General features: G+C 51.1%; 1 protein-coding gene across 10 annotated transcripts in view; it reads right to left on the minus strand.

Moving 5' to 3' along the window:
• ST3GAL3 (ST3 beta-galactoside alpha-2,3-sialyltransferase 3) overlaps positions 1 to 26693 on the minus strand; it is a 369636-nt gene that overhangs the window by 10923 nt on the left and 332020 nt on the right. For 6 of the 10 annotated variants that reach the window (XM_039483725.1, XM_039483730.1, XM_039483728.1 and 3 more), the window contains 2 exons: positions 23030 to 23176; positions 15259 to 15626 (listed from right to left, as the gene is read on the minus strand). In XM_039483725.1, coding sequence (XP_039339659.1) covers positions 15534 to 15626; positions 23030 to 23176 — 240 coding nt within the window. In that variant the 3' untranslated portion in view covers positions 15259 to 15533. Of the gene's footprint in view, positions 1 to 15258; positions 15627 to 22332; positions 23177 to 26693 lie in introns of those variants that run through there. The other 4 variants (XM_039483732.1, XM_039483729.1, XM_039483726.1 and 1 more) reach the window with 2 other exon arrangements.

Genomic DNA, 26693 nt, shown 5'->3' on the forward strand with positions numbered 1-26693 from the left:
CTGCCCTCTCTGTGAGTTTCTCACGCTGCATCCTCGCTGGCTCTCCAGGACACACAGTGCTCTCTCGTATAACTGCACTCTGGCCAGAGCACTACCTGTTCTCCTGTTTCTGGGGCATCAAAGTCTCACTAGACAAGTTGTCTCAGGCCATCTTCAACGCCATTATCCAGCCCATACCACTTCCCCAGGGGCTGGTAGGGGAACCCTGGCCTGTCCTCTAGTCCAGGTTCCAGCTCAGGGACCCTCTAATCAGCAGTCACAGTCTGTTCTGTCTTAAACCCTGCTGCCATTCTCCTGGGCCTTTTCCTACACTGTTCTCTCTCAGGCTTCTGCTTCAACGTCCTTCTGGGTAAACCTTCCTTCAGGGCCTGGATCCCCAGGGCTTCTACTCTCCTGCTGGCTTTCTTCCTGGCCCTCTCTCATGACCAGACAGTGAGCGAAGTCTGCCTCACTGCAGCCCCTTTCTGCTGTGTGACGATGCGGTTCTGGCAGGACCCAACCGAGAGTGCCAATTCAGGACCAATTGCTCAAACAGGGCAGTTACAGCCCAAGGCTGGGGACTCTCCACCTCTAAGGCAAACCAAACCAGCCAGACAGAGAGGACTTTGGTTTCACCCCACTGGCTAACCACAAGTCACACAAGCAATTCCCTTAGACACTCCAGTCTCCCAGTATCACCACCAGTGCCACTCATTATGGGGACGAATGCCCCAGTAAAAGAAAAAGGTTCTCCCGATCTCAAAAGGACAAAGCCCCAGATCCAGGTCAATATACAAATTAGATCTTACCCACAAATCACGCTGTTGCCAATCCTTTAGACCAGTGGTCCCCAACCTTTTCGTCTGATGGGCGCCAGACGAAGGACCACTGCGGCAGTGGAGCACCTGCCGAAATGCCGCCGAATTTCGGTGGCATTTCGGCTGTGATGCCTCTCGACGTCACTTGTCGACGGCAAGCGACGGCATCGAGAGGCGTCGCCACCGAAATTCGGGGGCGACGCCTCTTGATGACATCACTTGTTGGTGACAAGCATCGTCATCGAGAGGCGTCCCCACCGAAATGCTGCTGAAATTCGGCGGCATTTTGGCGGGTGCTCTCCCGCGGGCGCCATGGCGCCCACGGGCACCACGTTGGGGACCACTGCTTTAGACTCTAAAAACTAAACGTTTATTTATAAAAGGAAAAAGATATAGATGAGAGCTAGAAGTGATTAAATGGAATCAATTACATGCAGTAATGGCAAAGTTTATGGTTCAGGCATGTAGCAGTGATAGAATAAACTGCAGGTTTAAATTAAGTTTCTGGAACATCCCCAGCTGGGATGGGTCATTCAGTCCTTTGTGTAAAGCTTCCGTTTGTAGCAAAGTCCCTCCAGAGGTAAGAAGCAGGATTGAAGACCAGATGGAGATGAGGCATCAGCCTTTTATAGGCTTTTCCCAGGTGTAAGAACATCTCTTTGTTCTTACTGTGGAAAATTACAGCAAAATGGGGTCTGGAGTCACATGGGCAAGTCCCTGCACTTTGCTGAGTTACAAGGCATATCTGCCTTCTCTCAATGGGTCAGTTGTGTAGCTGATGGTCCTTAATGGGCCATCAAGCAGACCAGGCAGAACTAACACCAACTTGTCTGGGATGTCACCCAGCAGCACAGCAGAAGTTTGAAATACAGACAGGACAGAGCCAATACTCATAACTTCAAACTACAAAATGACACATGCACCCAGACAGCACGATCCTAACCAGCCACCCCTAACCTCGTCTTAGACACCTCATTTGACCCCCTTTATACAAGATTTGGTGCCACTACAGGACCTTGGTTGCAACCATGTTCTATATGGTCTCAGTTCAAGTCAATAACATGACATGCTGCCAACCTCCTGGCTTTATACCAGCCCCGCTGTTCCTTCTCCGCTGGGCTCCATCATTACTCAGGGGCTGCTTAGGTCACCTCACTGCCCTCAGCGGTGGCCTGTCCGGTTAACTGGCCCCTTCCCAGCCTCATGAACCCTTTCCAGGCCAGTGCAGGTGTGACACTATGCCTCATATTCTTCTATTGTTATGATATAAATATAGTACAACTGAGCTGTGTTTTGTGCAAGGTAAGTCATGCGAGATATCACTGGAAAGGTTCTGATTTGCTGAATATGATTATCTTATTTGTATGCCTGCATCATTTCTGTACCTGAAGATAGAGCTATTGACTATGGATCAATTACAAAAGTGTTTGCACCTGGGGAATGCCCACCAGACAGAAGGCAATCAGGCTGGATGGGCCATTAGGGAGAACAATAGGACTTTGAAGATGCTAATCTCCCACCTTCCCGAGAAGCTTCCCGAGATGCTAAGCCTTTGACCGATGCCTGCTTTGACACTGCAGGGTCATGTGATCATGTCACCTGGTATTGGATGCTCAAACCAAAGTGCTTCTGCCAGGGGAGCGGGCTCTCCTCCAGTCCAATTCTATCCCTATTGTCCTCCTCCATTCTGACCTCCCAGCCCCTCCAATGTCTACACCAGAGGTCTCCAAACTTTTCTGATTGTGAACCCCTAGCAGTAAAAAATTTTTTGAGCATGCACCCCTGGACGCATCGGCTTTACCATTTTTTGGCGGGGGGGGGGGAGGGAGGGGAAGCCACTTGGACTCCTGCCCGAACTGCAGAAGCAAAAAATAAAAAAATAAAACTGCTCAGACCTCCGCCCAAACCGACGAAGAAGAAAAAAGCGCTCCTCCTGCCACGCATCCCCAAGGATCCTCTTGCACACCCCCTTTAGAGACCACTGGTCTACAGCCTTGGGGTTATCCTTGACCCTGGAGTTTTCTTTTCCTCCTACATCTCTAAGGCTGCCTGCCAGCACCTCTGCAGCGTTGCTAGGTTCACATCAGACTCTGCTCCATAGCTGCTGAATGCTTTGTCCTGCCTCAATCACCTCTCCCCTATTTGCCAGCATGGCACTTTAGCTGGAGGTACTGAAACAGAGGAGGAAGTAGGATCTGAGCTCTGGTCTGTTGGGAAGAGATGGAATTTTCCCTCACAAATCATTTTCCTATCACAGAAACTACTAACGACTTCAATGTCTTTAACCGTTTGGAGGCATAATTACTGTCTTGTAGAGAATAATGGTCAATTAATGTGACTGGAGACAGGGGATCTGGTTGTTTGTATTATACGTATTTTACTAGCCCAGCTCCTCACACCAGCCTAAGTCTCTCTCTCTCTCTCCCCTAACTGGGTCCCAGTTACATACGTGCTATCTTTACACTAGTGAGTAATCCTATTGAGTTCAATGGGGCTACTCGCTGCCTAGAGCCAAACTCTGCGTGGTCAGGGTTAAAGATGACCAGCAAAGGGGGTTTAAATCAGTCGGTTTTGTGCCCTTTTTTCTTCTTACGGTTTGTATAAAAAGGTTTCTTTTAAAAACCTTAAAAACTAAAGAGCTTGTTTTTTAAATTCTGCTTTGCCCATTGTAAATAGGAACTGCTAACGCCTGCTCTCGCCTGGCTCTCCTGGAGTTGTGTCTTGGCAGCACCCATTGCAGGTGGGGAGAAGGTCTGAAATCCAGTCTCCTTTGTTCATCAGGCAGAGACGTGAAAGAGACGCTTAAAACTCGTCTGGCCCCTTCCCCCAAGGACCTGCAGCTTCCGGCCTCTTGTGACATCCGGATCACTCTAGCTCTCCAGTTGCCTCAGTGTCTTCTAGGCAATGTAAGACCTTAGGCTGAAAAACAAGGTCATTTATGCCCCAGAACTCATTTGGGGCCACCGTTCCCCAGCCTAGAGCAGCAAAGGGAGGGCACGCGCCCGTTTCAGGTGACTGTTCAGCAGTCTCCACTTCACATGGCCAGCAGCCTCAAGGCCAGCGTGCCCATGCTCTTGTTCTTTGCCGTCTCCTTGGGATTGGGAGCTATAGGAACAGGACTCAACCTTTGCTCCAAGCAGTGGGGAAGATTTACTCCTGCGGTGCCCGTGGGACTGCAGCAGGGGCAGTGGGGCATCACACCTACCCATTGCAGTCTTTGAGATAGATGAGCTCTGATCACTCACTCCCCACCTGGCAGTCTCCGCTCTGGGCTACCAGACAGAACATTTTATTCATGCCATTCCCATTATCTTGGACTTGCTGCATCTCAAAACGTATTTAAAGCTGCAGGCCAGCGGGGTAGAAGGACAGGGCAGATTGCAATGTGAAATAGCTAGTGGCAGACTCTGAGCTGCAATGGGAGGGGAAGGGGAGGGTTCTCTTCACTAACTAACTAAATGCTAATAGCACCTAGATCGTACATAGCACTTTTCACCCATTGCTCTCAAAGCGCTTTACAAAGGGGGTCAGTAGCATTATCCCCGTTTCACAGATGGGAAACTCTGGCACAGGGAGGTGAAATGCCAACCCCAAGACCACGCAGCAGGTCAGCGTCAGAGACAGGAAGAGACCCCAGTCCAATACTCTACCCAGTAGGCAACACTGCCTCTTGAGTACTGCACTAATGCGTGGGCAAACCAGGTGTGACATTCTGTGTCGGGGGGGAGCACCCTGGAACCCCCATATTCCTCATTTTTATATAATCGTGATCTTACATATAAAGGATATGTGTATCATCAACGCATATGAAGTTATGAGAATTGTGAGGTATGGTTGTCACTAAAACATGCTGTAAATTGGGGGAACCAGCCAGATATTAGCTCCTGAGAGACAACAGCAGGGAAAGTAATCAACGGCCCGGTGGGGTGTCAAACAACCATCAACAGCCATTGTCCAGCAAGGGAGCTACAATGTGATGACTCACCTGCATGAGGCCCCACCAGGGGAATTGCTCAGTCTTGCCTGGAGACTCAGCAATGCCCATCAGACAGACCTGGACTTGTGCTCCCCAAGTACCTGGGACTGAGAGTATAAAACTGAACACAGGGGCCCCATGTCTGGCCTTTCTCCTGCCCCCATCTATCCTGCAAGCAACAAGGACACTGCAGACTTGAGACTCCAACAGATAGTGCCCGGTCTAAGAGGGCTGAGAGTTTAGACTGCGTGCTTAGATTTTATTTTATTTTGGCAACTAACTCTGACTTTTTGCCTATCACTTATAATCACTTAAAATCTATCTTTTGTGGTCAATAAATCTGTTTAACTGTTTATCTTTACCAGCGAGTTTGCCTGAAGTGTGTGGCAAATGTGCTCAGGTTTGCAAAGGTTGGTCTATGTCCACGTTCCATCGATGAAGTGGTGAACCAATTAATAAAGTTGCACTGCTCATCTTGAGTGGTGCAAGATGGTATATTCCTAAGATGCAAGGCTGGGAGCTGGGGGGATTTGGCTGGTGCCTTTCTTTGGGTGATTCGTGAGTGGCTCTGGCAGCATTCATGCAATCTAGCTGGCTGTGGCGCTCCACATGCGGTTGTGCTGAGTGATCACAGCGCCTGGAGGGGTTTGCTGCTGGTCACTAGCACGGCTTTGTGAGAGACAGCCCAGGCAGGAGAGAGTTAAGGCGGTACAGTGGTCCCACAGTCCCCAGGCTGCCATCACACCAGGAAACTGGACTGGTCTGGCAAAGCCAGGCTTTGTCCAAGTGCCACTTCCCCTCTGTCTCTGAAGCAATGCCATCTGCTTCTCGTCCTGCCCTGATGCTGCCCTGCGGACGCCTTCTCATGAGCCACAAGATATTGCAAGCGAGACAGATCTGGAATCCTCACTGCTGCCAGGCTGGGTTTGATGGGTTAAGCAGATCTGATGCCTTGTGAAGCCCTGGTGCCTTTCCCCCTCTGCTGTGTTTTACATAAAGCAGCATCCACTGGGGATGTCAAAAACACAGCAACCAGCACAAGCAAAAGAGCACAGACCCTGCCAGCTACTGACCTCAGACAGCATGTGCCAGGTTGGTGCTCTGGAGCACCCTAGAGCTATGGGGCAATTACACAGGACACCACCAGTCATGCCAGGAATAAGACGGTTACTCAACATTTTTACCCTAGGGGCGGCGGCTGGCGCCCTGGCGGCGCGCCGGCGCGGCATATATATATACCCCTCCGGCCCCCGTCCGCCTCCTCAGTTCCTTTCCGGCCATTCCGACAGTGGGGGGGGAGGAGGGGAGTTTGGAATGGATAGGAGCACACATCAACAGAACACCAGTTAGGTGAGGTGAGTACTTTTTTTTCTTCTTTTGTGATTGCTCCTATCATCCATGGTGGTGATTTTCCCAAGCCCTAGGCGGGTGGGGTCGGAATAGGAAAGGACTTAGTTCGGTCAATGTAAAGGGCTCCACGCGACACCGAGGTGGTGCTGCTGAGCACGAGCGAGGTGAGGGGCTTTGCGAAAGAGAAAGAGGAGGAAGATCTCCTGATTAAGATGAAAGCCGACACACCTTTGGGGGGGGGGAGAAGGATGTGGCGGTTGCACTTTTGTCCGCGTGGAAGACGGTATATGGGGACCCGATGGGGTTTGGAAAAACACGAAGCAGCCATCATCAGCAGGGAAGGCCAGCGCGCGCGCAGTCACGAGATAGATCGGAGACCTTCGCTTGGCCTTTCAGTACAGGAGGGTCGAGGACCGCCTGGATCGGGGGAAAGGGGTTAAGACAGACCTGATCGCACCAAGGGCAAAAGCGTTTTCCACTTTGCCAGGTAGGTAGAGCGTGTGGACGGTTTCCTGCTTTCAAGGAGAACTTGCTGTTCAGATAGAACATGCTGCCGTCGTGTGTCCGCCCCGGCGTCCCCGGAGGTGTGCAGAGAGGTGGAAGCAAAAGCGGCGGGCCAGGTGTGATTGCAGGGAACGTTGATGTGGCAGCAGGAGCCTGGGCAGGACCAGAGGCCCTGAGTGCAGGAGCCCGCGCCAAGGCGCCCCCAAGCGAGGCGCCTGTGGTCAGAGTGGCGCGGGGGGGCGGGCGGCGAAGCGCACACCACCCTGATGCAGCCACCAGGTGAGGCCAGCGAGTGGGGTCTGAAGGGTGACCGACCACCAGATCTAGGGGGGGCGGGGGGGGGGGTACACGGAAGTCAGCCACATCTGGCGGGACGGAGCCTCAACAGGTGCAGTATCTCTGACACCTGAGCTGTCACCAGCTCGTGAGCGCAACACCGGGGCAGGGAGAGGCCGGCGGTAACACCGCAAAACACTGGTGGGTCTGGGTGACTGAAGAAGGAAGCGAAGCGCCTGTGGGGTAAATCGCCACATGAAAGTAAGCATCAATCTCCGGAGGGGGGGACCAAGGTTACCTAAGGTTACCAGCTTGCAGAGAGACTTGCAGAGATATCTCCGGTCCAAGATGGGGATCAGACGCCTTTCTCCTCCTTGGGGATGAGGAGGGTAGAAAATCTGCCCCGCCTGCCTGCAGGGAGGGGAGGCCTCGATAGCACCCACCACAAACAGAGCCTGCACCCTCCCTGTAGGAGGACTTTGTCAGAGAGGGGTCCTGATGAGGGACGGAGGGTGGGTGGGAGGGGGGAAAGAAAGATAGAGCAATCACTCGAAGAAGAATCTTAGTTCCCACCCAGTCACCCAGGACAGATGAAGTTTGGCCACAGTCACTCAGGGATTGCGTCAGTCCAGGGAGGGGAGGAGGGACTGCAGCAGCATGGTGAACACAAGGGCAGAGAGATGCCAGGACAAGCAGAAGAGCAGAGACACTCAAACTCACAGAACCCTGAACAAATCCTGAGCTTTCACCGTGGGCACAGCGGCCGTTCAATGTCCCTGATAAGGAAAGTGGTAGAAATTAGGGATGGCCAAGATCTATGAGATCCATGCACATCCATCTCCTGGTGGGTCTGTGCATCTCACTCACCCAGGCATTGGTCAGTCTAATTTTAAATGCCTCTAGAGATCTTCTCTCTGCTCAGCTGCATCCCATATTCCCTCGTTAGAGCCCCTTGTACCACCAAATTCCTCCCCCATCTGGGTATCTTTGTCCTGTCTGATGGCAGCACTGGGGGTTGTGTGTGTGTGTGGGGGGGGGATGCAGCGCAGCTGGATCAGTACAGGTTTGGTTCACCTGGATCCTGAATCTCTTCCGCCAGGGATAAGAGCTCACTGTAAAAGATCTCTCATTCGAAGGACTCCCGTTACTGTCTTGTTTGCAGCTGTGTTGCCAGCAGCTTTCATTTCTCTTACCCCAAAGTACATAACCCAGCAGTTGATACTGCGTACATTCGATTCAGTCCTGTGCTAGGTAGTTAATGTTCACTCCCTGGGTGTCTCTGCTGGTATATTTCTGTCCTACGCACAGAAACGGAGCCTGAGGCCTCCATCTAATCAAGAGGATGGTAGAGTCAAACAGGTGGCTTTAAACAATGGCTAAAATTGTACAACCTCATCAGTCATCATGGCACAAAACAGACTGACCTTTCGGAGGTCCCCTGTCTCCAAACCCTATGCCCCTCTCTGACGCTGACCACCATTTCTTGCACGCCAGTGACAATCCATCAGCCAGGCTCGAATGGCTCTGTTCTCAGTCCATAAATCACCAGGCTAGACATCTACACTGTATTCAAAGGAGTTTTGTTCTTGCCTGCTGCTGAACCCTTCGGATAGCCGGGCGCCTGGGGCAGCCCCCCTCCTGCCCGGCTACGTTTGCTGATTTAAAACACAGCGGACGGTTGCACAGAGTTCAGATGGAAACACAGCGCTATTGTTTGCCCCTTTAAAGATAAAGGCAATGTTACGTTATGGACTCACTGGAGAGGTAGCTACTGGCTGCATGAGACAGAGCCAAAGCTGAGTGTCATCCACACACGGACAGCTCTGCCCCCAGAGCTAACAAGAAAGCACCTTGCAGCATCTCATGCTGGGAGCTCAGAGGCAAGCGGAGCCCTTGCCTGCTTATCTCGGCCAGAGGAGAACGAGGCCATGGAAGGGCAATGCCCTCTACACCCACCCAGGTCTGGATGGGAGTAAGTCAACAACATCCCACGTCCAGCTGTGTCAAAGGCACCGGAGAGCAGGAACGATGTCCGCATGGGCACGTGCTCTACCGCAGAGCTAGGAGAGCAGCACCACCAGGACAGGCTTCAGGACAGACCCAGACGGGACCAGACTGATGGGTGGGCGACCACGTACCGCCCATTTTTATCAGTTTTAGCAGAACGAAATGTCTGCTTTTTATACAGGACTGTAGCGCCCCGGTGGGCCCTTCGCTGAGAAGGCCTAATCAGTGATCCCCAACGTGGCGCCCGTGGGGGCATCATAATGTGCCCGTGTCCTGGCCCCTGGGAGAGCACCCGCCGAAATGCCGCCGAATTTCAGCGGCATTTCGGCGGGGATGCCTCTCGATGACGACGCTTGTCGCCAACAAGTGATGTCATCAAGAGGCATCGCTCCCAAATTTCGGCGGCGACGCCTCTTGATGACATCGTTTGCCGTCGACAAGTGACGTCAAGAGGCATCGCCGCCGAAATTCGACGGCATTTCAGCAGGTTCTCCACCGCCATAGTGGTCCTTCGTCTGAAAGGTTGGGGACCACTGGCCTAACTCCTCCCCCTTGACACCCTGCGTGGTGGGTCTTTACCTAGATGCATCTCCTGCAGGAACATATCAGTATTTTTTAATCTCCTACGGGGGACGTCACCCCTGCACAGAGGGGCCAAGACCCAGTCTCTGTATCACTACCTCAAAGGCTGGGCCCTGGCCTGCTCTTGTGCACAGGGCTGAATTTCACCTGATATTCCCCCGCGGCTTCACTCACACCTCTTGTTCCATGAACACATTTGTATTGTTTCAGTGGCTGTCACTGTCCACCTTGAATTCATTTCTCCATGAAGCAGAGGATTCCTTTGATAGCAACAAAACCCTTGGCTAGAATTCTTGCTATTGGGTTCTTGGTTTGAATGGCCAGTTTTACTCTTGTCTCCTCCAGCCCCATTCTTCCCCATCTGTATATTTCCTGGGGATGTTCTGGCTCCCCTGCCCTTTATTAGTAAAAGTGGTTTGTGAGATTAAATATACATTCCTGGGGCATTTGGGGAGCAAGGGTGGGAACCCTGAACAGGCTTGACCGGAAGGTAAAACTCTGAGCTACTGCAAACTGCACTAATATTCAGTGCCAATGAGCTGGTCACCATGAAGGCAGAACAAGCAAGAAACCCACACCCTGGCAAGGGGCCACTGATTGCTTCTCTGTCTGCACAGCACTCACAGAGGCAGCTGAAGGTCAAAAGTTGCTAGAAAGTTATTGGAAACAACAACAAAAAATTGTTCCCTAAGAGATGAGCTGCTCAGGGCTTCTGTGTTTTGTAAGAATTACTAGAGGGAGACAGAACACACAAATCAGAACCTGAGATATAATGTCAGTAAGATTTGCAGGTCGATGCATGCTCTGCTGGGAACAAGCTCCGCGGGTACCAATAGGTGTGAGAGTGAGAGGTATGTAAAGCCAAAATTATCCAGCGGATGCACTTATAGGCCACAGCTCCCGAGGGTGTAATCCACTGTCCAGAATGTATCCATCCCTGTCCCCCAACTTCTTCCACCAGGGTTCAGGATTTGGCTCCTCCACCTAAAAACCCTCTGAAGTAGCAGCAGGTCCAGCTCCTCAGCTCTGCTGATCAGCTGGTGATACCCATCCAGAGGTTCTGTGCCTCCCTCCTCCAGCTCCCACCAAGTGATGGTGCAAGCAAATCCTGCAGGATATCCCACAGGAAGAGGGGTTCCCCCTGCAGGGCTCTCCCTCACAACATGGGGGGGAGGGATAGCTCAGTGGTTTGAGCATTGGCCTGCTAAACCCAGGGTTGGGAATTCAATCCTTGAGGAGGTCATTTAGGGAACTGGGGTAAAAATCTGTCTGGGGATTGGTCCTGCTTGGAGCAGGGGGTTGGACTAGATACCTCCTGAGGTCCCTTCCAGCCCTGATATTCTATGATTCTATGCATCTCCCTGCATCCTCCACAGGTCTGGAGACAGCATGCTGGAGGTGACTTCTGAGTGGGCAGGGGAGATGGGTACACAGGATCTCCCTACACAAATGATCCCCAGGGCACCCCCCACCTCAGAGTACAATTCAGACCAGCGAGTTCCTGTTTGACCAGCTTAGAACAGAAGCCCCAGACTGGGTCTTCCTCTACGTCTGCACAGTGACTGTCCAGCAGCTCAGCAGTGTCCATGTCTTGCAATAGCTGCCATTAACAGATTGTATTACCAGAATGGGACCGGCCACTCTGTTGTGCAGTTTGTTGGAAAAGAAGAATCAAAAATACCTCGAGAACTGCTAAGCCTCGTTGTGGCTGCGATGCTGTTTATGTTGTGTGGCTTTGTTAGTCTGTTATTCCTTGGGGGCTGAAGAAGTCCTTGAAGCAATTATGGCTGAGACAGGGTGGGGACTGACATTTGCTTAACTGAGACAGTGTATTGTTCTAAATCAAGCTGTGAGAATCAGGGGGAATTTTCCAGTACCCCAGACAGTAGAAGTCTCTCAATAAACGGTAACTGGAGCAAGTGCATCTTTAGAGACATTTATTAGTTTTCTGAGACAGTCTTGTTTCTCCTGCTTTCAGTGTTGTAAGATGATTGGTTGCTAAGGTTCAGCTGGATCACCATCAAGACGAGTTTATTAGTTACATGTTTTTAATCTTTTACAAATATTTGTATATGAAATGAAATCAAAATAACCCAGCTGTTTTGTAATGGGATGAAAATGCTTCAGATTACCCCCTGGGCTGAGCCGAGGGAGAGAACATCCCTGAGCTGTGAAGATATTGGACGAGGTGGCGAGTGGAACCAGTGGGGTCTCCAGGAGGAAATGCATGGGGGTTGAGGGAGGGAATCTTGCTTTTAAGGTGATGTTAATAGGGTACGGCCAGGCCCTCCAGTGTTGGGCAGGTCACCAAAACCTTCTCTATGACATCCTGCTGACTCCCCCGCAACAGGGTTTCTTCTTATTCAAAAATGCATCATCTGGTCTCATGCAGAAAGCTGAGATGCACGACACCATTACTGGTGCCATCCTGTTGCTTACTGCAGTAGCAGTGTGGGATGAGAAAGTGGCAGAAGAAAAAAAGTCTAGAATGAGCCAACCCTGTCAAGAGCTTGGGAGCGCTGCAAACAAGGTTTGCTGAAAGCCTGCAAGACATTCCAAACAACATGGAGCCTAAGTCCTAGCCAGAGCTATTAGCAAAAGAAATTGGGATTGAAACATGAGCCCCCTGGATGGTACTGCAGGTAAAGCTCATACAGATCGTACACAACCTTTCATGTCACCCCCAGGAGGAGACAATGCCAAGCAGCACCGAAATTCTGTGAAGGCCTGGGCTGCCAGGGACACCTTTGAATGGGACACACTCTGGTGGGGACCTGGCTGTCCCCCAGCAGGAGTTTAAATGGACAGCTGAGCAGCAGTAGGCTTTCACTCTGAAGTTTCTCACATATGATCACATTTCCTTGTGAACTGAAGTGAATTCCACAGTCAGCCTCTCTTGCCTGCTGGAGAACTACGCAGCCCCAGGGAAGTCATTAACCAGAAGGCCTGTGCTCTGCTAGAGTTACCAGCAGCACTGGTGCTACACAAGAGGCAACCACAAAGCTCATCATCAGAAATATTCAAGATCACCAGAAACCATTGTGGAGATGGCTGGCCCTGGCTTCACCGTCCTTTAAAGCATGCCTGCCAGCACAAAAGGGACTAGGAAAACCAACCCTTTCTTAGCAGATCCTCAGCTGGGCTAACCTGCCTTAGCTCCATTAAAGTCAATCTGCCCCCTGTGTGGAGGGAAGCAAGTTCACCTACGAGGAAATTAACTCCCAGGCCTTCAGGAGTTCTCACAAGCTGACCCCTCGGGTTCTGCTCCACAGGGATCCTTGCTGGGCAGCTAAACTGTCCTAAGGGGCACATGAGGAATAAGTTCAGTGGTTCCAAACCCAGACTTCTGCCCACAGGGAACATACACAGAACTCTCGGATGGCCCAGAAACCACAGCATTCAGGTGTCCTCAGCCGTTCCATTGCATGGCGGCAGGGCATGCAATGTTCGTACAGCCATACAGGACACTGAAGGACATGATGCAGGGAGAAGCCTTCTGCGCACAGATAATGGTGCCTCCCTGGACATCGAGGGACCATGACACATTGTCCCATGAGGAAAGCAGAGACCAAGCAAGTGTACACACTTGTTCAGACTGTGCTTCACCTCTTCTGTACAGCTCCATGCCACTCAGCATTTCTACAGTGAAAAATTATCCCCCACCCCCAGCAGTGAGCCAACGAGTGTCTTTCACTGGCCTTTTTGTGTAATCAGAACCAATTCCTTAGAGATGAGTCACTGGGCTTTCGGGGGTGTCCAGGGAGATGTCAAGTAGGCATCTCATGTAAATCAGTGACACACCTTGTGGTTGAGAAACGCACACTGTAGCCCGCAGGCCTGTTCCCTTCCAGACACAGCACAATGAACAGTCGGTTTGATGGACATTCCCAAAGAGATTTTCTCTCTCTCTCACATGCTCACACACACACAGGCGGGAGAAAGTTTGTATTTACGTTCCCTGTAAGAATAACAGTGGTTTCGGGGAGGAGCTCTAGCACCTTTCTGCAGCTGCTAACTAGTGCTTAGACACTGGAAAGGTTTCACAGTCTTTTACGCTGGAAGAGACCTCCAATGGGGGCTGTCTCAGGCCAGCCCCCCGTAGAGGATCCAGGCCATCCTCTGATACCCCCACAGCTTTGAAACACCCCATTGTTCACTGCACCCTCAGAGTTGCTAGGGACGATTTGGAATAGCACTAGGCCCAAAGCAGACCCTGGCAGGACATCTGGAACGGGGCTCACAGCACGCCTCCTTGTGCCTGGAAACGTCGCTGCCCCTCCATTGGGTTCTCCCTTGCGGCTCGCTGGCTGCTCTGCAATAGCCTCTGGTCTGGTAACTTGGCCCTCTGACTAACCAGAAAGTCCACCCCTTCTGGGGTTACAATGTGCACCAGGGAACTGTCCAAATGCTGTTTCCAGGGGGGGTTCAGCCCCTCCTTGGGCTCTGTGCCGCTCTACCAGAGGCTGGTGGGGGAACCAGCTCACCCACTACACCAGGTTCCAGCCCAAGGACCTAGAACCAGCAATCTAGGTCTGCTCCTGTTTCCCTGGGCTCCTTCCTACCAAGCCTCTCTATCTTCTCTTGCCTTGTGCTGGGTTTCCCACGGGAGCCGACTCTACGCCCTGTGGCTGCATCAGCCCCTTCTAGTTCCTTGCCAGAGTCCTTTCTCCAGGACAGCCCTCAGGGCTCACTCTGCCCCGGACTTACTCCTTGCCCCTGATGACCTCCCTCATCCCGGGGACTCCTTCCCCTGCAGCCCCTCTCTGCTCCCAGCTCCCTGGCTTTATACGCTGCCCCAGCTGAGCTTCCTTTTCAGTAACCCCGCTCCTCCCTCTCTCAGGCCTCTGTTAACCCCGTGATACCCCATCACACCCCACCTCCAATATCTCCCCACAACTCCTTATCACACCAAAGGGGCCCTTGTCGAGCCGCATGCAGGCTCAGCTGTTGTTGGTATTTAGCCTCCCTTAGTGCTTTTCACTGGCAGATCTTAATGCTCTTTGAAGAGAGGGACACTGAGGTGCGGCGAATTGCCCCAGGTTGTATGGCACGTTTGTGGCAGAGCAAAACGAGAAGGCAGGTCTCCAGACTGCAGTCCCTTGTCTTAGCAATCCTGACTTCATTTCAGTGGCCGACTGGCAGAGCAAGGAGGGACAGGAAATTGTCCCTGGACTCATTTAATCCTAGGCTTTATGGCTCTGCCTTATGCACAACTCGGAGGAATTCAAGTTTCACTGGTACACTCCACCCACCCAGCATGGCTACTTCAGGGGGTCAGCTCCCGGCTCTCCGGAGAGCCCGTTTTAGAGACACACTCTGCCCAAGTCAGTCCAGAACAAACATGGGAGGCTCGTCTCTGTGACACACCGAAAGTCCCGTAGAACGGACCTGACACTCGCTCCAGTGTGCCTCAGTGTTAACACATTGCTACCCTCAGCTGTGTTCTAAGAGCCACACACAAAGTCCCTCCCCCGCTCCCTACGCTAGATCCCCTCCCATTTCTGCAGAGCTCTGTCAAACTAAAAACAGTTAGTATACAAATGGCTTCAATACAGCCAACTCCATGAACTGCTCCTCCAGGGCCGGGCCGGGCCGGGCCACAGGGACAGTATGGGAAGGGCTGGGCCACAGAGGCCCACAGGCAGAGCCCAAGTAAGTGCACTTGATGCTCTAGGTCTGTGGGATGAAGCCTCCGTGGGGACACAGGAACAACTGGCAGAGACACGTCTCACTTGGAGGCTTAGCGCTAAGAGCAGCATTTCGCACAGGCTACCAACATGGCAGGTTGGGGAAAGCCTTCTGGTTGGGAACAACATATTGGTATCTTCTCTGAACGCTGTCTTCAGCCGACATCTACTATTCAGTCTGGTCAACTCCAGCCTGTGAGCTCTTTGAGGGACGCAGCAGCAGGCACAATCCAGGCAACTGTCCCCTTCACCGTCCAACGTTCTCCCCAGGTGACTAACAGGCACCAGCTACCATGACTATTAACATGAGAGGAAGAAAGGCAATCCACCTGCCTCTCTTCAGATTCCACAATATCACAAACCATTTGTCATGGGGGCAGGCAAGGAGGCTCGTGGGGCATCAATTATTGATAGTTGGGAGCAGATGGCTTTTCTTGTAGCAAGGAACTGAAACGTAAGAGGAACCTGTGTGTGAGGTGAGGATTAGACTGGCAGCCACATATCGAATGACCACACTTCAAACAGAACAGGACCCTAGCTACAAAGATCAAATGTGAGCAGCTCATGGTCCTTCAGGGCTCTCACCAACAGCCCCAGCTTTGGAAAGAAATCAAAATAAAAAGGGGATTCATGATGCTTTGATTAGTGATGAAATTACTAGGCAGCAGGTTTCAAACAAACAAAACCAAGTAGGGCTGTCAAGTGATAAAAAAATTAATTGCTATTAATCGCACTGTTAAACAAGAATAGAATACCATTCATTTAAATATTTTTGGATGTTTTCTACATTTTCAAATATATTGATTTCAATTACAACACAAAATAAAAAGTGTACAGTAAAAAGCAACAGAGTCCTGTGGCACCTTATAGACTAACAGACGTTTTGGAGCATGAGCTTTCGTGGGTGAATATCCACTTCGTCGGATGCATGTAGTGGAAATTTCCAGGGGAAGGTATATATAAACAAACAATTTATAAATTGCACTTTCACAGCAAAGAGACTGTACTACAGCACTTGTATGAGGTGAACTGAAAAATACTATTTCTTTTGTTTATAATTTTTACAGTGCAAATATTTGTAATAAAAAAATACACTTTGATTTCAGTTACAACACAGAATACTATATATATGAAAATGTAGAAAAACATCCCAAATATTTAATAAATTTAAATCGGTATGCTATTGTTTAACAGTGCAATTAAAACTGCGATTAATCAGTTAATTTTTTTAATCGCGATTAATTTTTTTGAGTTAATCGCATTAGTTAACTGCAATTAATTGACAGCCCTAAAACAAAGTACTTCTTCACACAATGCACAGCCAACCTGTGAAACTCTTTGACAAGGGATGCTTTGAAGGCCAAAACTATAACTGGATTCAACAGAGAATTAGATAAGGTCCATCAACAGCTATTAGCCAAGACATTCAGAGATGCAACTCCATGCTCAGGGTGTCCCTAAGCCTCTGACTGCCAGAGGATGGATCATTTGATGATTGCTCTGTTCTGTTAATTCCATTTGAATCATCTGGCATTGGCCACTGTCAGAAGACAGGATACTGGGATAGAGGGACCACTGGTCTGACCTGGTATGGCCATTCTTATGTCAGGAGTTTCCAACTCTCCCTTACCTTTGTACAGAACACCCTGGACAAAGTGACAGATAGCTTCTCAGGGAGCAGAGGAGTGTAAATCTGAGGTGCCATGCTCCCAACCAAAGACTGAACCATCAGGCCAGTTATGGAAAGAAGGTGGGTTTGAACTGAAACACACCATATAACAAATGAAAGTAAGGGAAAGGAAAACAAGGAGAAATCTATGGACAGCAGCATTAAGGACAATGAGAAAGTTTTAAAAATATTTTAGGAACAAAAAGAATCATAACAATGGTATTGGTCCATAACAGATGTAAATGATAGAATCATCAATAATGCAGAAGTGGCATTAGTGTTCAATACATTCCTCTGTTCTGTGTTTGGGAAAAGAACAAATGAGGTAGTCATGTAGTATGATGATAAGAACACTCTTTCAATTCCACTAGTATCTCAGGAGTATGTTAAATAGAACCTAGTAAAGTTAGACATTTTAAAATCAGCTCGTGTGGATAACGTGCATCCAAGAGTTTTAAAAGAGATGGCGGAGGACCTCGCTGGACTGCTAATGCTGATTTTCAAAAAAATCTTGGGACACCAGGGAAGTTCCAGAAGACTGGAAGAAAGCTATTGTTGTGCTGATATTTAAAAATGGGATGACCTGGGTAATTAGAGGCCTGTCAGTCTGACACTGATCCTGGGCAAGATAATGGAGCAGTTGATACAGGACTGTTAGTAAAGAATTAAAGGAGAGTGTGATGATGTGTACAAAACCTACACTGGCCCGAAGGGGTTAACGGATAACACAGAGCCATGATAGCCCTGCCCTCCAGGCCTGCAAAGCATGCTCCAGCTGGAGAGGAAGCTTAAAAGGGAGCAACTCCATTCAGAAGTGGGCAGGGCTGCCCAGAGCAGGGGGCAAGTGGGGCAATTTGCCCCAGGCCCCGGGTCCCGCAGGGGCCCCTTGAGCTGCTCCAGGTTTTCCGCGGCACTTCTGCGGCGGGCCCTTCACTCGCTCCAGGTCTTTGGCGGCGGGTCCTTCAGTGCAGTGCTCGGAGCACAGCGCCGCAAGCGGTAGGGTGGGGGAGCAATCGGCGGCGGCTCTACCGCCACCGCTTCATTCTTTGGCAGCAATTTGGCGGTGGGTTCTTCCCTCCGAGAGGGACCCGCTGCTGAATTGCCACTGAAGACCCGGTCCTGCCCCAGGCCCCTGAATCCTCTGGGCGGCCCTGGAAGTGGGAGGGTGGGAGGAAGACAGATCTGTCTGAGGGGTCCTGGACAAGGGCGTGGAAGACAACTCGCTGTGGGGAACAGGACTGCACTCTGAGCCCGGGCAAGGCTGAAGGTTTACTTGTCTTTTCTTTTGTTACCTTGTATTGGACTTGGAGCTGGCGGGAGGGGTAGGTGGTAGGAAGTGACCCGGGGAGGGTAACTCTGAGGGCACTCCAGGGAGCTGGAACGGAACCTGGTGGAGTGGAGGGGCCCAGGCTCCCCTTCCAACTGCCCGCGCTGCGGGAGGGGCACAAGCCACATTCCAGTCTCACTCACCTCCGATACGAAGAGGGCAAGGACACTGCAAACCCAAGGTGAAGCTAACCCTGTCCTTGGGTGATGAATGGAACTGAAAGGCCCTCTCTCTGAGACACGGTACTGGGTGCGCTACCCAACAGGCCTCCTGGCCCCCACGGGCTCTATTAGAGGGGGTACTATAATGAATGCCAAACACATGGGTTAATGGAAAACAGATCCTGTCAAACCAACTTGGTATTTTTTTAATGAGATTACAAGTTTGGTTGATAAAGGTAAGAGTGTTGATATTATAGATTTCTGCAAGGAGCTTCACTGAGCACTGCACAACATCTTGATTAAAAACCTAGAAGGATATAAAATTACCATGGCACACATTAAATGGATTAAAAGATGGCTGACTGATAGGTCTCCATGTAACCCTCCCTTCATTCTTGTCCCTTTGTATTTAATATTTTTATCAATGACCTGGAAGAAAACAAAATCATCCCTGTTAAAGTTTGCAGATGACACAGAAATTGAGGGAGTGGGAAATAACGAAGAGGACAAGTCACTGATACAGCACAATCTGGATTGCTTGGTAAGCTGGTCACAAGGAAACTATGCATTTTAATATGGCTTATATATAAGCATATAAATCTAGGAACAGAGAATGTCGGCCGCACTTACAGGATGGGGGACTCATCCTGGGAAGCAGTGACTCTGAAAAATATTTGGGGGTCATGGTGGATAATCAGCTGAACCTGAGCTCTCAGTGTGATGCTGTGGCCAAAAGAGCTAATGTGATCCTGGGATCCATAAATGGGGGAATCTCAAATAGGAGACAAGATGATATTTTACCTCTGTGTTTGGCACCGGTGCGACTGCTGCTGGAATCCTGTGCCCACAATTCAGGGAGGATGATGGTAAATTGGAGAGGACTCAGAGAAGAGCCACGAGAATGATTAAAGGGTTAGAAAACCTGCCATACAATGACAGACTCAAGGAGTTCAGTCTATTTAGCTAAACTAAGAGAAGGTTAAGGGGTAACTTGATTACCATCTTTAAGTACCTGCATGGAGAACAAATATTTGACAATGGACTCTCCAGTCTAGCAGAGGATGGGAAAACACAACCCAACAGCTGGAAGTTAAAGCTACATGAATTCAGACTGGAAATGAGGCATACATTTTTAAGAGGGAGGGAAATTAACCACTGGAACAACGTACCAAGGTCATGGTGACTCACTGGCAATGTTTAAATCAAGACTGCACGTTTTTCTAAAGCTCTGCCCTAGGAATGACTGCGGGGCAGGTCTCTGACCTGTGTTATACAAGAGGTCAGACTAAATGATCACAATGCTTCCTTCTGGCCTTGGAATCTGTGCACCTCTTTCCCAGGCTGCCCGAGTCAAACTCGGGGAGAGCAGGTGGGCGAGGGCGAGGGCCTTTTATTGGGCTAGCTTCTGTTGGTGAGCGATTAAATACCCTAGTGCAGGGCCTGGGCAGGGCCTGCTCCCCGGTGAGCTCTCCCCATGCCCAGGGCAAGACACGGCAAGAGAGTGAGGTCATTAAATGGGAGACAGGAAGGGCAACTGAACAAAACAGCTAATCAGATTCTGCACAAAGTGCTGTCAAATGCACCAAGAGACAAAAGTTTCCTTGCTAGCAGCTGTTACAAACGTGCCCCTCCAGCAGAAGATGATGTTTTCATGACAGTGCTGGAGAGGACTCTCCACATTAGTGCAGTTGCATCACAGACTATGCTAATGGTGACACAGCAAAGCCCTGGGCTCATTCCATTCTACAGAGTGCAACTTCCTGCAACCTCCCTGGAGAGAGCTCTGCTCTACCGCCACGTTCTGTGACTCACCAGGACTTCGCCAGCGGGAGCCCCCTACACACCTGAATTAAATTCCTGTGACATGTAATAGCAGCGTATGGAGAACATGCAAGAGCAGAGAGCTGAGCATCTCTCCCCGGCCTTTTTGTACCAGAGCAATGGAGGCAGCAATGCCCACGGTGGCTTGCTGAGGCCTGGCATGCAGCATCCCCGTTCTCCAGCGCAGCCTGCCCTGTGTGAATGCAGCTGTGCGTGCGCTCGCCTGACAGAGGCAGGGCTCAGCAATGATTCTGCTGCAGGAGCACTGAGCTGAGCTAACTGGCCGTGGCCAGGAAACAACCCTTGTCTGTGAGGAACAGCTGAGCACCCCGGTGGCTCTGCAGCAGCTGCACAGCGCTGTGGGCTGTGGCATTAGATCGCAGTTGGGTGTAGGGTCAGAGCTATGCTGGGCACTTCACAGCTCAAGTAAGAACACGGGTCCCACCCTGAAGAGTTTCTACTGTAAAGTGACCGAGGCAAGGCACTGCGGGGAGATAGAAGCACGGGGCTCGGCACGAGGCAGGAACATACAGAGCAGAGTTCTGGGGCTGCCTGGGTGAGACAGTCCCAGCGGGCCTGTTCCCAGGCAGCTCTTCATTTGGGGGACTCGGCGGGACGGTGGAGAATCTGACAGAGGAGAGGGGGGCTGTATCGCATGCAGCGCCAGGGAGGACTCCCGGGCAGCATGGACGGGCAGGAGGTTGTGCAGGGGGAAGCAGACAGAATACAGAACCGGAAGAGGAGCATGGCTGGCAGGGAGGAGCCCTGGAAGTGAGGACCAGCTGTTTGGAACAGATGTAGAGAGGATGGGAAGCCTGTGGGGTGGGGCGAGGAGCTCAGAACGGTGGGAGCTCTGGTTTAGCTATGATGGCTGGACAACCTGGAAGAGCTGTAGGAAAGAGCGGAACATTGCACATGGCCACAGCTGTGGGGCAGATCTGAGGGTCATTTCCACATGTGGCAACAGAAGCCCTGCCAGTGGATGGGCTCAGAGGTTGAACAAGAAGGAGAGTTGCCACAGCCCACTATTTACCTATCACAGGTTACCTAGCTGGCCTCCATCACCAGAGGATCTTGCAACCCAAGATATTTCTCTTCACAACGCCCCTGTGAGGAAAGGAAGCTCCCTTGTTCAGTGGCTACATAGGGAAACTGAGGCACAGAGGGACTGAGTGACTTATCCAAGGTGTCTTCATATATGAAGATCTGTATCAGGAGCTAGGAACTGAACCCAGCTCTCCCAAGTCCCAGCTTAGCACCCCTAAGCACTGAGCCAGCCTTCCCTTTGCCAGGCCCCTGGCCCCTCACCATGCCCGAGAGCTGGCAAACCACAGGAGGTACCTTTAAAAAGGCCGAAGCCAGGCCTACACTAGGAAAGTTTAGCTACATCAGCAAACTCGTCCTGTGCAGACACAGCTCAAACTGGCAAAAAGGCACTTTCACCCATGCAACTTACGCCAGTTCCCCGACTGAAATAAGCTTACCAGTGTGACACAGTGGGAATGTTCTTGCTGTGAGATGTGAATGCTGAGTGGGGAGTGTTGACCTGGGAAGGTTGCAGGGGAGTTGTGCTGGGACTGTCTGCATTGGGCAAGGGAGACTTTCCTTGAGACCAGATACGTGAGTATGTAACATGAGAACTAGGAGGGGGGTTGGAGCTGGGTGACACCTCTGCCCGGGACACTGCACAAAGGCTGGGGGAGGAGCTGCGGGGAGGCTGAGTGAGAGGCTGGGGGGAGTTTTCAGTTTTGGAACTGGCTGGGAAATGGAGGGGGCCCCGACGGGGCTTGGGCTTCCCAACGGGGCTGTGGCCTCCCTGGGGGCCCCAGATGGACCTAACTGAGGGGGTCCTGTTGTCTGTACCGGCAAGACCTGTCTTGGACTGTGTTCCTGTTGTCTAAATACACCTCTGTGTTACTGGCTGGCTGAGAGTCACGCCTGACTGCAAAGTGCGGGGGAGGGGGCAGGACCCGGTGGCTTCCCCAGGACCCCGCCCGGGTGGACTCGCTGTGGGGAGCGCATGGAGGGGCAGAGGATGCTGAATGCTCCAAGGTCAGATCCAGGAAGGTGAAGCCGTGGGAGCTTCTTGCCCTGCAGACAGGCTGCTCCGAGGGAGAGGAGGCTCCCCAGAGTCCAGCCTGGCTTGGTGGGGAGCAGTTCAGAGCATCGCCTGGGGACTCCGTGACAACCAGCAATACCATTTTTATGCCAGTATAACTGTGTCTACACCAGGGATTTTATCAGTATAGAAATGTTGCAAACGTCACACCCCTGCCCAGGATTGCTGTCCCAGTAAAAGCTGGTAGTGTCGATCCAGCCTCGTCAAATACTTCTGTGTAGGTGGAAGGACGTGTGTGTATATTCGTTTGCGGGCTCACAGGCAGCAGGAAGACAACATGCATCGGCAAAGCCCTCTCCTCCACAGTTCTCAGCAGGAGCGGAGAGGAGAGGGTCATATGACAAAAAGTATATTGGTTAGAGTAATAAAATAGATGGAAAAATCCTACCAGCCCCCATTGAGCCCATCTCCCCAGCACCAGTGCAGGATTAGCCCATTCTAGTTTACATTTATCTGCAGCTTTTCCATCCTTTCCTTTGGCCTCCAGCACTAGCTCTGCAAAGGGGAAGGACTCGCCCCCACCCGTGTCTGCCAGAGGACTTTCCCAAGCAGCCTGTAGCCATTGGTAACATACATTATGCTTGAGAGTGTCCCTGGAAGTGGAAGTGTAAACATCCGGCTGTCGTCTGCTTGGCAGAGGCTTGGAGCCCAGCCACCCTTGGCTCATGCTCCTCCACAGGAAAAGCAATATCCATTCGCACCAGTTTCACAGTCCTGGACTCAGGCGGTTCAGCGAGCACCCGGGCGCCTTACCTCCTTTATGGCAGACATCTTGATGCTCTCGTAGTAATGTAGTGGTGCATTTGGTGAATTCATGTCATAGCCAAATCCAGCTACTGCTACCTCATCACAGTTGTGCAGTGCCATGGTGATGGCGACACTTCCCAAGGTGGGGATGTTCTGAGGTGGGGAAAAGAAGGAATATACACTGTTAGTTGTCATCCTTAGAACTGATTTCCAGCCAATGGCTCTGGGACAGATATTGCCTCTGCAGGGCCTTCAGCTACATCTGCACCTCAGCTGCCAAGTGCCAACTCTCAGAGTCACCAGCCTCTGGATCTGTAGAGAAACTCAGGTCTCCTAGGCACACCACCACCACCTCCGGCTTGCCAGGTAGCTGCCTCCTGCCCAGCTAGCCAGCGCCATCTGAAACTCCCAGCCCACAAGCAGAGGCTCCTGTTCAAGCGACCATGCTCGGCCTTTCCTGCATGAATACAGCGATTCACGCACAGGGTTAAACCTCCCTTCTCCAGCCGCTGGATCTTGGGGCTAGGACAGTGAGCACTGCTGGGAGAGGAAGCATGAAATAGGTCAATTCTTTGCTGGAAGTGGGTAAATTTGTTTTCAGAGATTAAAATAGCCATAAGCACGGAGCTGCTGTTCTAAATCCAGGAGCGGTTCTCAGATGACAGAGGGGGAATACTAATGCTGAATGGGGAACGTAACGCATGGGGTTCTGCGGAGTCTCACCGTCAGCAGCTTTCAAAGCAGTGTAAGCAGGTACCGCTGCACTGGGGGAGCAGAATGGGGCCAGCCAGGAGTACCCCTTCCTCACCAGCACCCCTGCACACTTCTGGATTGGGGGAACCCCCCATTAGGGCACTAGGACTCCCCAGCCATGTGGCCTTAGAGAAAACTGCAGGGAGGAGCCAGAGACTGAAGTCAGCAGAGCTGCTGCAGAACAGTCCAAGCAGGAAACGAGAACACAGAGGGTGTCAGAGCGTTTGCTGCATTTTCACTCCGAACGGTCTCCCCCGTGGGCTGATCAGTTTGCCCCAACACCCTCTTCTCATTACCCCCTCCCTCCCTTCGTCTTTCCCTTTCGCTCCTAATGCACCCACTCAAAGCCTGAAAGCACAACGAAAGGGCAGGGGAATCCGCTGTACACCCCCATAGGATGGCAGGTCAAAAAGGGGACCTGACAGCGTCCAGTCAGATCAACTGACTGGACTCCCAAGGTCTGCTTACTGCAGGTGGGGGAGGTGCTGGGTCATCACCTGCGCCAGCCCCTACTCAGCCTGGGCCGTCTCCTACCTGCAGCTCCCAGCCCTGGCTCCACAGGTGAGTCCCTCCTGGTAGGAAAGAGGGGAAGAGCAGATGGGGGAAAGCGGGAAGAAGAACGAGCAGGGGGCCTGGCCTCAGACAAGGTGGGGCGGGGCAGGGCCTATGGGGAAGATTCCCGCACTCCTGCTGGAGGATCCGGTTTTGAAATTTTGCAAAGTTGGCAACCTGACGTCCCCAGTATGTTGTATTGCTTTAACTACCCCGGTTTAGTTAAAACAGCACAACTGCCATGTTTAGACAGGCCTTAATGATGTCCTCATGCAAGGTGAGTAAAGTCACTGCTCGACAGAGCTGCCCAGGCGGGTGAACCCAAACAGCACTGCCCATCGCTCAGTAGCCCAGCTCTTCTTGAGCTCAAGAGACAGTGAGAGATTGATTTATTCTGTCCTCTCTTTGGCACCACTGTCCTGGCAAAGAACTACTCAATGTGACCAGCACTTGCCACACAAAGACCTCCCCCCGACCTGCTCCTGAGGGAGCAGCAGCCGAGAGCACAGCTCCTTGGCTCGAGCAGGATGGAGTGCACAGCAGTTTATTGGGAGTTGTAGTGTATTGGAGGTACCCGTGAAAGGGCAAAAACTACAGGTGACTAAAATAACAACATTTATTAAACTCAGACTTGCCTAATGCAATTAGAAAGGTGACCACTTGAAACAAACAGGGAACCTGAACGTATTTCTTCCAAGCTCCCCAGCAAAGCATCCAGACACGGGAGGGGACTGTCCCGCTCTACTCGCCACTGGGGAGGCCTGAGCTGAAGCACTGAGTGCCAGGCTTCAGGAAAGGTGTGGACAAACTGGAGAGAGTCCAGAGCAGGGCAACGCAGATGGTAAAAGGTTTAGAAACCCTGCCCTGACCTACGGAGAAAGGTTAAAACCTGGGCCTGGTTAATCTTGGGAAAAGAAGGCTGAAGGGGGGGACCTATGGATAATCTTCAAACAGGTTAAGGGCTGTTATAAAGGGTACAGTGATCAATTGTTCTCCACCTCCACTGAAGGTAGGACAAGCAGTAATCAGCTTCATCTGCAGCAAGGGAGATTCGGGTTAGGATTAGGAAAAACTTCCTAACTCTAAGGGTAGCTAAGCTCTGGGACAGGCTCCCAAGGGAAGTTGTGGAATCCTCATGATTGGAGGGTGCTAAGAACAGGCTGGACAAATGCCTGTCACGGATGATCTAGGGTTAATTGGTCCTGCCTCAGCCCAGAGGACTGGACTTGAGTTCTCGAGGTCCCTTCCAGCCCTACAATTCTATGTACTTCCCATAAAGCCCTGTCCACTAGCGACACTAGTTCCATTCATTGCACTCTCTCTCTCTCTCACACATACACTGTGTGGCAGCAGCATGAAAATGGTTATGTTCATGAGAAGACAAAGCTGTTGAAGAGTCTGATGGCCGGACTCTGCCCCCACTTACCTGGGCCCCACTCCAATGGGAGAATGATATAAACGTATGGAGCTATACCTATCTCAGAGAGCTGGAAGGGACCCTGAACGGTTGTTGAGTCCAGCCCCCTGCCTTCACTAGCAGGACCAAGTACTGATTTTGCCCCAGATCCCTAAGTGGCCCCCTCAAGGATTGAACTCACAACCCTGGGTTTAGCAGGCCAGTGCTCAAACCCCTGAGCTCTCCCTCCCCCCTCCTCTTCCTGTGGCCTTTGCCTGCAGGGATTTTTACTGGCCAAGTAAACACACAAGAGCAAACGTTCTCGTATGAAATGTACAAACTGATGAGAATTGATCGTCACACCCAACCTGCACTGGGAATTTCCAAACTCTCACAATTGTACATTTTTACACACAATTCTGATTCTGTTTGCATACAGCTTGTTAATACACAGATTCTAGTAATAAAAGTATCAGAGGGGGAGCGGTGTTGGTCTGGATCCGTAAAAAGCGACACAGAGTCCTAGGGACCTCATAGACTAACAGACGTATTGGAGCATGAGCTTTCGTGGGTGAATCCCCACTTCGTCAGACGCATTCACCCACGAAAGCTCATGCTCCAATGCGTCTGTTGGTCTATAAGGTGCCACAGGACTCTGTGTCGCTTTTTAGTAATAAAAGGTGAATTTTCTCCTGGTCACAGACATTTGAGCTAAGTACCTATTTGGGTGTAACTTGTACAATTCCTGCATTGTCCCTATCGTGAGGATTTCTGAGCATGTCTTTGGCTGCTCCTCTTTAAACCCCAACAAACAACCCCCAAAGATTTCTTGTTTTCTAACATTACACCAGCAACAGCTGTCTAGTCCCATTACACTAAGAACTGACCCACAGTCCTTAGAAAAATAATTGCGTATGCCCCTAAAATAACATCACATTAGAAGACTTGACTGTGGCAGCAGCTTTTACA

Source organism: Mauremys reevesii, linkage group 8, assembly GCF_016161935.1.
Source record: "Mauremys reevesii isolate NIE-2019 linkage group 8, ASM1616193v1, whole genome shotgun sequence".
NCBI classification, from domain to species: Eukaryota; Metazoa; Chordata; order Testudines; family Geoemydidae; genus Mauremys; species Mauremys reevesii.